The sequence below is a fragment of the Terrapene carolina genome, unplaced genomic scaffold (assembly GCF_002925995.2).
Source record: "Terrapene carolina triunguis isolate 2854851 unplaced genomic scaffold, T_m_triunguis-2.0 Scaffold247, whole genome shotgun sequence".
Classification (NCBI taxonomy): Eukaryota; Metazoa; Chordata; order Testudines; family Emydidae; genus Terrapene; species Terrapene triunguis.
Window position 1 is genome coordinate 1044418 of NW_020664598.1, and position 13462 is coordinate 1057879.

At 43.6% G+C, this 13462-nt stretch overlaps 1 protein-coding gene across 1 annotated transcript in view; it reads right to left on the reverse strand.

Annotated features, from left to right (window-relative positions):
- Positions 1 to 2916: 2916 nt before the first annotated feature.
- EP300 (E1A binding protein p300) overlaps positions 2917 to 13462 on the reverse strand; it is a 119503-nt gene continuing 108957 nt past the window's right edge. The window contains exons 29-31 of the mRNA XM_024200411.3: positions 8834 to 8995; positions 8062 to 8343; positions 2917 to 6332 (exon numbers count right to left, since the gene is read on the reverse strand). Coding sequence (XP_024056179.2) covers positions 4080 to 6332; positions 8062 to 8343; positions 8834 to 8995 — 2697 coding nt within the window. The 3' untranslated portion in view covers positions 2917 to 4079. The remainder of the gene's footprint in view (positions 6333 to 8061; positions 8344 to 8833; positions 8996 to 13462) is intronic.

Genomic DNA, 13462 nt, shown 5'->3' on the forward strand with positions numbered 1-13462 from the left:
AACTTTAAGGGAAGTTACTGAGCAGTCCTATTGCCTTACAGTTCATAGTGCCCAGGACAGGTGCTGACAGAGATGGTCTATTTCTATCTGTGCTGCCCAAATAGAAAACTTTCCCCTTGCTGCTACACAGGATTTTCCTACTCACGGTTTCCAATTCTCTAGCAGTATCTGCCAGACCTCCTGTACTACTAACTTAGCAAAGTAGAACCTTCATGCTGGGTTAGAATCCAGGAAAGAGGGAGGCAGATGCGATTCTGCATGGCACTAAAGCCAAAGCCTCCTGTGGCCTACAGCCACACTTGGTGACTGATGAATGTGGGAATTTTGGTATTTTTTTTTATTTCTATGCACACCTCAGTTTCTCTCTGGACTTTATAGTGCTATGCACTAAGTGCAAAGGGAAGGGGCCAGGTCTGGAGATAAGCACCATTAAATTGAATAAAGGCTACACCTGTGAATGGAGGATGCAGAACACACAAAGGAAACCCCACCTAGCCACCACCATTCTCCCCACTTCCACTGGGTGGCAAACTGGCCCCATGCTGGAGAGGAAAGGGGAAAGGCACCACATGGCTGTGCTCTTCCCTGGGATGGGGACAAAGAACAGGGAGAGAAAGGAAGCAGAGATGGTTCCTAGAGCACCATGACTCAGGGACCCCTGATGCTCGCATCTGAACTCTGTCTTAACCTTTGCTTCTTGATGCTGACCTCTGGGCTTTCAGATGCGGTATGCCAGGGGATGGCTTGATGTTGCTGCAAATATCTATCAAAGCACTGCTCCCTCCAGGGGTGAAGAACAAGCCTCTCACAGGGGCCTAGCTCAGCTGGGGTTGGTGCAGGAAGCCACACAGAAAAATATGGATCCCTGGCCCCCAAAGGCCATTTTGGAGTCATGGAGGCATGGGCCTTTCCCTGTGGAACTGTTTGGATCCTGGGGAGTTACCCCTTCAGCCCCCAAGGAGCTGGTTACACTTTGGGGCAGACACCAAACCTTGTAGATCCATGACCATGACAAGCTGAGGCTGGGATTTTGAAGGAGAGCCAAAGCTGGTCACAACTCCAAATCCACCTGAAGCTCTTGGGGCCTCCTCCCTCAGCATGGATGAGATTAGAGGCTGATCATTGCCTACTCAGGGTGTAAATTTAGGGCGGATTTAGCACTAGCTAAGCAAACAGGCTTCACTCAAGCCTCTAAAGGCACTGGGCCTGCGGGACAGATTGGAAATCTAAGGTTAGAAAATGGGCATTCTTTAAACTTTTGCCAGAGCCTCCATCCTTGGAAGAAGGTTGGTATCACGCAAAATAGTTCCTGGAACCAAAATCCCTAGCAAAGAAATACAAATCAACACTAAACAGAGTTTATCTATTTACAGTGGAACTAGGCATAGCTGGAGGGGGAAGCAAACTGAACCTTTTGGTTAGAGGCTGAGGGATGAGGAGGAGTTCTGGTGTATGTATATACATCCTTAGTTCCTTCCAAGCGGCCCTGTACCTTTCCATGGCACAACAGAAAGCCTGCATTAATGGGCTGGAGAATTCTGGCTTGGTGTGGAGTGTGTAGATACAGGTCAGGAGTGGTGATCTGTATTAACAATACTTGAAAGAATCCCAAGCTTCTCACTGGAGTGCTTTCCATGAACCCTAATGAGGGCTCCCCACCAGCTTTCATGTAGTCTCTACCTAGTAGGTGTATTTTTGTCTTTTAGTCCAAGTTATACTTATTGCTACACTGAGTACTTGTGGCACCTTAGAGACTAACAAATTTATTAGGGTATAAGCTTCTGTGGGCTAAAACCCACTTCATCAGATGCATGGAGTGGAAAATACAGTAGGAACACACACACACACACACACACACACACACACACACAAAGATGGGGTTGCCAACTTTTCATTTACTCTGTATAGATATCTTCGTACTGTATTTTCCACTCCATGCATCCGATGAAGTGGGTTTTAGCCCACGAAAGCTTATGCCCCAATAAATTTGTTAGTCTAAGGTGCCACAAGTACTCCCCGTTGTTTTTGCTGATACAGACTAACACGGCTACCACTCTGAAAGCTGTCATTTCTACACTATATTTCTCTTCCTTTTTTTTAGTATTTAGACCTTTCAAATATTTCCAAGTAGCTATCTTATTCCCCTCCCTTCCCACAGTTTGTGGCAAACAATGTTCCTTCTTTCAGTCTTCTTTCACAAATCAATAACCACAAAACCTTATTCCTCCAGTTTGACCCAGAGGCTACATCTACACTTGGAGCTGAGTTTGCAACGCCCAACTCACATAGTTGTACTCAAGCTAGCATGCTAAAAATAGCACAGCCAGGATAGAAGAGGTGTCGGTTCAAACTAGCCGCTCTGAAGACGTCCCCACCAGGATCTCCTGGCTATGTACTTGGGCAGCCTGTGCTACCCTGGTACACTGCTATTTTAAGTGCACTAGCTTGAGCAGAGCCACTGTGGGTACATCTACGAAGCTGAGAATCACACACCCAGCTCCAAGTGTAGACAGTCACAAGGTTGGCACAAAAAGCTCTACAGGGTACTCCAGAAGGAATGTGGTCTTTCAATTTTGTATCACCCAAGCAGAAGTTTGGGTTTCATATTAAGGAGCGGCCCTTGGAACTCAAGATGCTAACCTAGTCTCAAACACTGACTGGAGCCCAGCGGACTGGCATGGCAGTTGTGTAAGGCGGGGGGACCATGCCTTCTTTTTTGGTAAATTAGAGTGAGCAGATGCAATTACAGAGTCTTACCAAAATGTGCATTTCTAATGCTAATTATAAACAACTCCAGATTGTAAGGTTTTTGTTTTTTTTTAAAAAGCAATGGCAAAAACAAAATACATTAAATAATTCTCCAACTTCTGACCACCAAAAGTTTAAGCAGCATATACTCCGCTGTCCTCACCATTTTAAAAACAAGCACCATAGGTGTGAGAGAGGAGAAGGTAAGCAGTAAAAAGCAGGCTGTCTGTCTCACACAGTTTATTTAACAATAGGTAATAAGAAATCAATTTTAACAGTCTATACAGTGATCGAAAGTTCATATTTATAAGTAATCAACTTTAATTGCATGATTTACAACATTTGAGGGTTTTTTGCTTTCTATTTTCAAGTTTTACAGAAAGTGGAAGAGGGTGGGGAAAAGGGAGAGAGAGAAAGCAAGCATAAAGAAGAAACCCCAGGGATTTTTCTCAGGTTAAAATCATCCTCTCGGAATTGTTTCTTACCCTCTTTTTTATTTTTTTTCCTTTGTTAGATGTAAAAATAACAAAAAAAATTCTTTCAAGAAAACAGAAACCACAATATATATACTACATCCATTTGGCAGCTGCCCCTGTGTATTTGCAAAAATGTTGTCTTCTCTACATGTACAAATTATTTTAATACTTGAAGTTTTTTTAAGCTCAGACTCTTGTATAGAAAATTCTTGGAGGACAAAAGTAGACTTCAGGAGGGGATGGGTTATTTAATATTTTTACATTTTTTCAAAGAATTGACATCTTTCCAACCAAAGAGGAAAAAACTGGTATTTATTTTTAATATATATTTATATATATGTAATGTATTTTTAAAGCAACATTAACCCCTTTTGTCCTCCGGTTTTAGGAAATGTTCTCCTGTGGGTTTTTTGCAGTGATGTGAGGAAAAACCAGAATAGGGAAAATGTTAACCATCTGCCTCAGTAAATAATAACTATCAATATTACATATTTTCATTAATTTAAAAAAAAATAAAACCTATTGGAGGCATGAGAAGGGGGCCAATTTGGTCAGCGGCCAAAAGACCACCCTTTTCCCCTCCACCTCCCAACGCACGCATGCGAGGAAAAACAAGAAAAAGGACTGGTTATGATTCCAGCCATAACAAAAATATATTCTTTGTATTCTATTGTCCCTCAGGTTCATTTGGTTGGTTTCTTGTTTTTAAAACCACAAACTACTGCTGGAGAGTTCGGATGTGTTCCAGGGAAAAATGTTGTTTTAGCTAAGAAAGATTCAAAAAAATTTGTCTTCAGTACAAAAAGTCTTGAGAAAATAAGTTTTTTTTTTTGCTCCCAAAATGCTACAATGTGTCTAGTGTATGTCTAGTGTACTCTGTGAAAGGTTTGAATTCAAGTCTGAGTTATCGGAGCTGAGCCCCAGTTCCGTGGCGCTTGTACCATGGAGGCCTGCCATGCCTGGATTGCCAGCAAGCTGAGAAAGCATTGCACTCTGGTCCGGGCTGGCAAAGTGCCCCTGATCCATGGGGTTAGCCTGGGCAGCTACCAGTCCTGGATGTGGGGAGCTGGTCTGCGGAGAGACATGGTGTGGAGAAGGTTGAGGTTGCATCCGAGGGGAAGGGCTGGAATGGGGGGGCTGGGACTGGGGTCGTGGTGAGGGTACAGGCTGTGGAGAACGCACTTGATTGGTGAGCGATGAAGGGATCTGCTGGCCCTGTAAGTGTGGGGACTGGGCCTGACTGGGGAGCATGTGCTGTTGGGGGCTCATAGGGTTAGGCTGAGCTGGGGATCCCATTTGCTGCTGAAGTAGCCTCTGCTGGAAAGCCTGCTGCAAACTGGCTCCTGTCTCTGCACTCATTGCCTGTGGAAGCTGGCTCATTTGTCCCATAGTTCCTTGCTGCATCTGTTGCATATGATGCTGCATCCTTTGCTGTTGCTGCTGCTGTTGCTGCTGAGCGTAACCGACACCCTGGGGCTGCTGAAACTGATTATGGTTGGCCATCCCGGGCCCCAATCCCGGACCGGCTCCTTGCTGCTGCTGCTGCTGCTGCTGATGGCGCTGCTGCTCCATCATCTGCTGCCGTCTCATTAAAAGATCCCGGAATTGCGGAGACATCCCAGAGTGATTCATGTTCATTGGCTGTGCCTGAGGATTCATCCCACCCATGGCCTGCTGAGACTGCTGCTGCGTCTGTTGGGGCATGCTGGGCCTTTGGACCCCGGCTTGCATGGGGTTCATATTTTGCATGGCTGGGTTTGGGTGCACCCCTCCTTGCTGCCCTTGCATGGCTGGCTGTGGTTGAAGCCCTGGCTGACCCTGTGGCATTCCAGGCTGCCCTGGCATACCTTGTGGATTCTGAGACACTGCGTACTTGGCAGCCCTCTGCTTGATGAAAGCAGCCAGTAGCTGAGGGTTGGAGTGGAGGATGTTAAGCACCTGCTGCTGCTGCATGGGGGAGCTGGGAGACCTGAGAGTCCGCAGTAAGTTTTGTAAGGCTGCCTGGGGCAGAGATGCTGGTTTTGGCTGAGGCGCACCAGGAACCTGACCCATTCCTGGCTGAGGCGCCATGTTCATAGGCTGCCCTGGCTGGGCTACTGACATCATGGATGGTCTCTGCATTCCTGGCTGGAGCTGCTGTGGTTGGGGTAACCCACTCTGGGCCCATGGTGGCTGCTGCTGGATTCCCGCTGGCCCCATCCCTTGATCTATGTGACCGCCAGGCCCTCTAGCCATCTGGGGAGGGTTCATCCCCATTGGTGGCATCGGATTCAGTTGGGGCATCTGGTGCTGAATTGGCCTTTGGAAAATCTGAACTTGTGCCATCTGACGCTGAGTCTCTGCTGCCCGCTGGATCTGCATGGCCATTTCTACTGCAGCTGGAGGAGGACCCTGGACTGGTGGCTGAGCAGTCTGAGGTGGAGTTGGAGGAGTTATCTGGCCACCTGCTTTGCCCTGGGACACAGCACCAGGGGGTTGAGTTCTCGGCATGGTGTAGGGCGGCATAGTATTGGGAGGTGCAGGTTGGGGTTGTGAGGCAGGCTGGGGTGGTGGCTGGGGTTGTGGGGTCTGTGGTGTTGGGGGCTGCTGGCCTGTTGGAGTTGTTGGTGTGGCTGGGGTTGGTGAAGGCAATCCTTGCTGCTGACCTACCACACCGGTCCTCTGCATGCTCGCCATCCTCCTTCGGAGCATCTGGGCCTGCTGCAGACGGTGCTGAAGTTGCTGTTGGCGAAGCTTGTGTTTAATATTGAGGCAAAAGGGCACCGGGCACTTGTTCTCCTGGCAGTGCTTTGCATGGTAGCAGCAAAGAGCAATGAGTTGTTTGCAAATAGGGCACCCTCCGTTGGTCTTGCGCTTGCAGCCTTTGGTATGTTGGACAACTCGCTTCATCTTCTGACAGGACGGCAGTGAACAGTTGGCGTTACGACACTGGCAGGCATGGACAAGGGACTGGATACAGCGCTGGATGCTCAGGCGGCGAGAGTCACCAGGGCTCTGGGTGGTTGCAGTCTGCTGGTTGTTGCTCTCATCGTCTAGGCCAAGGCCCAATTTCTCCATCTTGTGGTCGTGGTTTTTAGTGTTATAACAGGTGATGCACAGGTCGTAATCCTGCAAAGAGACAAAACATTTTGAAAATTAAACAGCTGTCTACGTAACCTGGCACAATAAATATACAAATGGGGTCATGTCACTAACAAGGAATATGGACTGTGGTTTGGGGGAGGGGGAAAAATTGGCCTTTTTGTTGATTATAAAGCCAGAAGGGACCATTGTGATCATCTAGTCTGACCTCTTGTGTAACACAGGCCATAGGACTTCCCTGGATTAATGTCTATTCAACTAGACCACTGCTTTTAGGAAAACATCCAGTCTTGATTTCAAAGTTTGCAGTGATGGAGAATCTATCACAACCCGTGCTAAATTGTTCCAATGGCTAATCACTGTCATTTAAATTGGCATCTTATTTCTAGTGCAGATTTCTCTAGCTTCAACTTTCAGGCATTGGCTCTCGTCATATATTTGCCTGCTAGATTGAAGGGCCCTCATCACATTTCTGTTCTCCACGTAGGTAGCTCTAGACTGATCAAGTCACCCTTTAAACATCTCTTTGTTAAGCTCAATAGACTGAGCTGCTTGTAAGCACGTTTTCCTATCTTTTATTCATTCTTGAGGCTCTTCTCTGAACCCTCTCCAATATATCACTATTCTTCTTGAATTGTGGATGGTAGAACCGAATACAATATTCCAGCAGCCCCACCAGTGCCAAAGAGAGAATAAAACTCCCTCTACCTGATATTCCCATTTATACATCCAAGGATCACACTAGCTCTTTTGACCACAGCGTTACACTGGGAGCTGATGTTCAAGTGATTATCCACCACGACGCCCAAATCTTTTTCAGAGTGACTGCTTCCCAAGATACAGACCCCTATGACCAGTGACCTGTGCTGGCCATTATTTACCATTCTCCCAGTCTTTGGATCATCTGAAAAGTATCACTAATAATTTTATATTTTCCTTTCAGGTAATTTATAATGTCCTCTGTACCCAGGTATTGGCAGAAGTCCAAACAACTAACAGTGAAAAGTGTGGGCGCAAAACAGTATCTGACATTTATACAGACCAATAGCCAGGGCTTGGAAAACCTGTTTGCCCTGAGCCAGTAGAAATTTCACCTGACCAAGTGGGGTCAGGGGACCACTGGCTCCTTCCCCTGGAGGGAAGGAGGACCTCAGGGAACAGAGTAGCCACTCATCTGCTTGCTCTTCTTCAAAAGAGGAGTGGGACACTATAGTGACACTTCTTTAAGAAGGGGAGAGGGAGGAGCAGATTGCTTTTCCCAGTGTGGAAGGGGAGCACAGAGCAGAGGGGCCACATGGAGAACAGATGGGAGGCTGGGGGGCTTTGAAATTCTGAGGAGGGCAGAAGTCCTGCCAAACGGTAGGGGACCTGGTATTCCTAAAATTAGTGAAGAAAATAAAACTCCCAAAATTCACTAACTGGAGAACCCAGAATTTGTTTACTTAGGTGTATGTGGGAGGCAGAATGTTAAATTTTACTTGCAGTTTCTCAGAACTGAATTTAGGGCACAGTTAATTTACTGGTGGAGGAGTGAAGATTTAAATGAAACAGGCATGGTTAAGGTGATTGTGACCTTTGGGGGCATACAGCAGCACAGCTACTTTTCACTCAGGCTAGCACACTTAACACCTCCCATTCCAAACTGCCACAATGTAGACTGGACAGACATTGCTATGAATGTAGGTTTAGAAGTGACTTCAGGTCAAGCGTCTCCTTAACCTTGGTGCCCAGAGCTAGTGGGGAAAAAACATCTTACCTCACAGACAGTGCAGTGCCATCTGGTCTCTACATGATGCTTGCATTCATTGCAGGTGTAAACAAAGCGGTCCTGGCTCTGGGTATGCAGCTCCACCAGCATGCACATGGTTGACCACTGAGCTCGTCGTAGTGAGGAGAATTCCAGGTGTTTGTCTCTAGCAAGGGTGAGGAAGGCATCACGCCCATCCATCAAGTCACATGGAATGAGTGGGTCAGGCTCAACAATGGGAGGCAGGGAGTTCGCTGCAGGGCCAGCGATGAGACGGATCACAAAGAAGACCTGAAAAGTAAAGCAGAAGTTAAAAATCAGTAAGTTGACCAACCTTAACTACACAGTAAATGCCATTCCATGGCTACTGATGTTAGCATGCTGTGATGGGTGGGGTGGCTTCACATCAAGCTGACTACTTGCATGGGTCATGAAGGAATTTCCACTTCTGCACATACAACACTACATAATTCACCAAGTGCACTATGAATCCCCCCCCTCCACTTTCCTCTGATGCAAATACTGACCACTGAACTAAATGGACCAATGGTCCAATCTGGCACAGCAAAGACTTTTACTTATGGAAGTTCTCTACACAGCACAGCTGTGATCTGTATTTATTCCCATAGCCCTGATAGGAAAGAGTCTAGATGGGGATTCCATCTACAAATACGTACTCTCTTGCTAAATTCTATATTAAATGTTAGAACATAGAACATAAGAAGAGGGGGCACTTGGCTGCTCAAACAGAGTAGATACTTCTCAATCCAACGGCTTTTACCTCTTTGTGCTTCTCCATAGTGGCATACAACTTCTGGGAGAGATCGTTGGAGACATTGGGCATGCCAGGCTTCTTCTTATTGCCACGACTCAAGCTGCTCTTGTTTTTACTTGTCTTCTTATTATTCTTCTTTTTGGCATTTTTGCTGTCTCCCTTACTCACCTGCCAGAGAAGCCAATAACTTTGAATTTGTAGAATAATAAGAGGCGTTTAGGTGCCTCTTACAATTATTTAAAAAGACAGTAAATCAGTATATCAAAATTTAAAGCACTTTATTAGGCTAGCACCTCCAGTCATTGGAGAACTATAAGAAAAGCTTTCACAATAATTTACTATGAAGCTAGGAAAATGTTCTTACCAACTGTCCTGGAAGTCTGAATTAATTTGATCAGTCATTCCAAAGATGCCAGAGTGGCAATATAACCATCTAAAAAGTATTTGAAGAGTGTAAACACCCAAAAGAGATATTTGTTTAGGTTGGACTGAAGGGGTAAAACAGAGAAAAGGGATAAAATTCATCAAAGACTGGCAATCAGAAAAAGGTTCTCTAATGGTGAGCTCTCAGATTGTGGAATCATCTTCATGGGATGTAATAGACAACCTTGATACATTTAAACCTGGAGAAGTCACTGAAGAACACATAAGGAATGAGAGTGCACTGTCCAGAGACCTGGGGAAGGAGTAGACAGTCTATGTGACTTTATAAGTATCTCTCATTTCTGTTATCTTCCCACCAACACAGCCTCCCTAACCATTTATTCCAGCTAAACTCATCTCTCTAGATTGCCTCCAACGGAGGTTTATACCAAGTTGTGCCTTTATGTCCAAGAAATGGGTTTTACTCCCACTTTGATCTTGATTAACATGTGTATGTGACGATAATGGTAGCTGGAAGGGGTAACAATTTCAATTGAAACAGACAAAAGTAGTAGTCCCTTCTGTAGATGCTTTTTATGTACTTTGTGTGATTAAGGTCTGTATTCCCATACCCAATTTAACTTTATTTCTTCAGTGGGGTTTATTCTGATAAACTTTAAAGTAACTTTCTGTCAAGATGAAAATTTCCAAAAAGAAGCTATTTGATATAATCCCCAATTCCTAAATAAAGATTACTAAATTGTCTTGTTTGCAAGAAGAATGGTGACATCTGATCCTAAAATGTTCACACTTATTTTGTGCTGAACTTTCCATAAACTGCTGGCATAATGCCATTTCAAGACCCTTTCACCTGGACAAAGCCATGTCAGCTTCCTTAGAAGTGTATTTGATATTTTTGGTGATCTCAAAATACTCCCTGAATGCAAATACTGAATACTTAAAAAAAAAAAAAAAAATTGCTCGTTTTAGCAAGACTCTCTCCCCCTCCACCCCCCAATGCTAGCCAAAAAGATGACCTAACTCAAACACAATCAGATCAAGCTTCATGGCTTCAAGGTAAGACTCTCATCCGCTTTGTCCAAAGGCCTTGGAGGAAGGTGCTGCAAGGCGGCATAGGAATACCATAAGAATTAAGGATAAGACTGAGAAGTCTTGCCTTTTGGATCAGCAAGCCACCGAGGAAAGACTAAAGTTCTAGAATCCCAAGACTGATCACCTCTGGGGGAGGAAGTCACAACATCAACAAATAGGCTATGCCAGGCTTTGGCCAGTCTACCTGCACATGAAAAAGCCTGCTAGCAAGCAGCACTGCCAGCAACATTGCTGTCTGGCTCGACTGCAGTTCCCGTTCCTATTTCTAAAGAGCCTAGATTACTACGTAAGCCCTCTATTATCTTAAGTATCTTTTCCCTTTTTCTATTTGTCTTTTACTTTTATTAGCTGGGCAACATCCCAGCCTTTTTCATTCTTTAATTTTAGGGTGTAAAAATGTGGCTGAGAATATAAGCATCAGTAAAGTCCACCCTGGGAAGCTGCCAGAAAGTAAGTTCCACAGGCTTAAGTAACCCTACAACAAAGTCTCAAAAATACTCATTAAAGCAACTTCTGTCTTCTGAATCCTTTTTTTGGAGGGAGGGAGGATTAGCTACCACATGAGAACTGAAATCTAAAGAGGAAGCTTTTGTTTGGTTGTTGTTTAGAAATTATACAGTTTGTTTTCAGTATCAAATATTTAACCAGCTCCAAGTTCAGACTGACTAACCTTGGTAAAATTCTTAGTTGGTGTTTGTAACTGAACTGACAGCCACCTCCTTAGTTCCCTTCTTTGAATTTATAACGGCTAATTATTTGTTGAATTAATCTGATGATCTGACTAATTTGATCATTTAATTCCAATCTACTAACTTGCTGATTTAGCCTTGATTGATCTTTTTGCTTTATCCTTAGGTTTCATTTAGTATGGCTAATTGCAACTTAGTTTCAGTGATATCCTTTCTTTATTTTAATAGCTTAAATAAAATGTACAAAATTGATGCAGAGTCATTTCTTTAAAACAACAAAAAACAAAAAAAACCCAACCCAAAACAAGGATCCAGAATCCTTGAATATCCTGGATGGATATTAGCTGGTAAAGCTAAAACCCTGATCACCTCCCCCAATTGATCTTTGACTCTCAACTTTTAGACCAGCTTTGTTAGAGATTGAAAGACTATATAACCGCAGAAATTCACATGACTGGAATGTTAAATGAATGGTTATAATCTATTCAGGAAGGACTGAGTGGGCAAAAGGGGAGAGGGAGGGGCACCCTATGTTGAAAATGGCATTACCTGTTTCCGAGTCACTCATAACTCGGACAAAAGTGACCCTGAATGCTCATACATCAATATCCTAACAGATAAAGCACAAGTGGGGTATCAGCTGGTGTCTTCTACAGATCACCAAATCACACTAGGGAACAGGATGACTGCCTCCTTATGTACCTCTCTATGATCTGTAGGCTGAAAAAAACCTGTGTGATCATGGGGGACTTCAATTTGAGTGACATATGCTGGAGGTCTTGAGTGACATATGCTGCCAGTACTAAAAACATCCTTGGAATTTCTAAACATTATAGATGGCAATTTCCAAACTCAAAAGTGTTGCAAGCCAACATGGGGGATTTATTAGACCTCATCTTAACAGAAAAAAAGGAAGTGATCACAGAACTAAAAAATAATGGTAGCTTAGGTATAAGTGATCATGACTTGATCCCATTTATAATATGCAAGCAGAATAAAGGCCAGACCAGTAATATGTATACACTTGGTCCTGATTTCACAAAGTTGAACACAATTATGAGCCAACTCAGCTGGGAGAAAGAATTTAATCTGAAAAATGTGAATGATAGTTCGGAATCATTTAAGAAACTAGGGTTACTAGATGCATAGAAAGCCACAATTCCACAATCAAGGAACAAGGCTGTACTGCGTAAAAAAACAACCTGAGAGGAAATGAAGGCAGGTATAAAAAATAATATATAACCAATGAAAGAAAGGGAAAGGAGATAGAAATGAATATATATCACAAGTTAGGAATTGTAGAAAATTGATAAGGGAAGCCAAGGGGCACAAGGAGAAATCTATGGCCAGCAGAGTTAAGGACAATAAGGAGTTGTAAAAATGTTTTAGGGACAAAGAATCCGGACAATGATATTGGTCCATTACTAGATGGAAATGGTAGAATCATCAATAATAATGCAGAAATGTCAGAAGTGTTCAATAAATATTTGTTCTGTATTTGAGGAAAAAACATATGGTGGTAACACTCTTTCCATTCCAATAGTATCTCTGGAGAATGTTAAACAGGAGCTACTGAAGTGAGACATTTTAAAATCAGCAGGTCCAGATAACTTGCATCCAAGAGTTTTAAAAGAGCTGGCTGAGGAGCTCGATAGACTATTAATGATGTTCTTCAATAAGGCTTAGAGCACCGGGGAAGTTCTACAAGACTGGAAGAAAGCTAATGCTGTTCCAATTTTTAAGAAGGGTAAACAGGATGATCCGGGTAATCACAGGCCTGTCAGGCTGACATCAATCCCAGACAAGATAATGGAGTGGCTGATACAGGACTCAATTAATAAAGAATTAAAGGAAGGCAATGTAATAAATGCAATTCAACATGGGTTTACGGAAAACAGATCTTGTCAAACTTGGTATTTTTTATGGGATTACAAGTCTGGTTGATAAAGACAGTAGTGTTGACGTAATATACTTAAACTTTTGCAAAGCATTTGACTTGGTAACATGACATTTTGATTGAAAAACTACAATGACAAATCAACATGGCACACATTAAATGGATTAAAAACTGACTAAATGATATGTCTCCAAATATAACTAAACAGGGAATCATCATCTAGCAGGTGCATTTCCGGTGAGGTTCTGCAGGGACTGTTATTGGCCCTATGCTATTTAACATTTTTATCAATGAACTGGAAGAAAACATGAAATCGTCACGGATAAAATTTGTAGATGACAAAAACTGGGAACAGGTCAATGATTCAGAGCAATCTGGATCACTTGATAAACTGGGCACAAGCAAACAATATGCATTTTAATACGGCTAAACGTATACATCTAGGAACAAAGAATGTAGGTAATATTTAAAGGATTGGGGACTCTATCCTGTGAAGCAATGACTGAAAAAGATTTGAGGGTCATGGTGGATAATGAACATGAGCTCCCAGTGCAACACTGCGGCCAAAAGAGC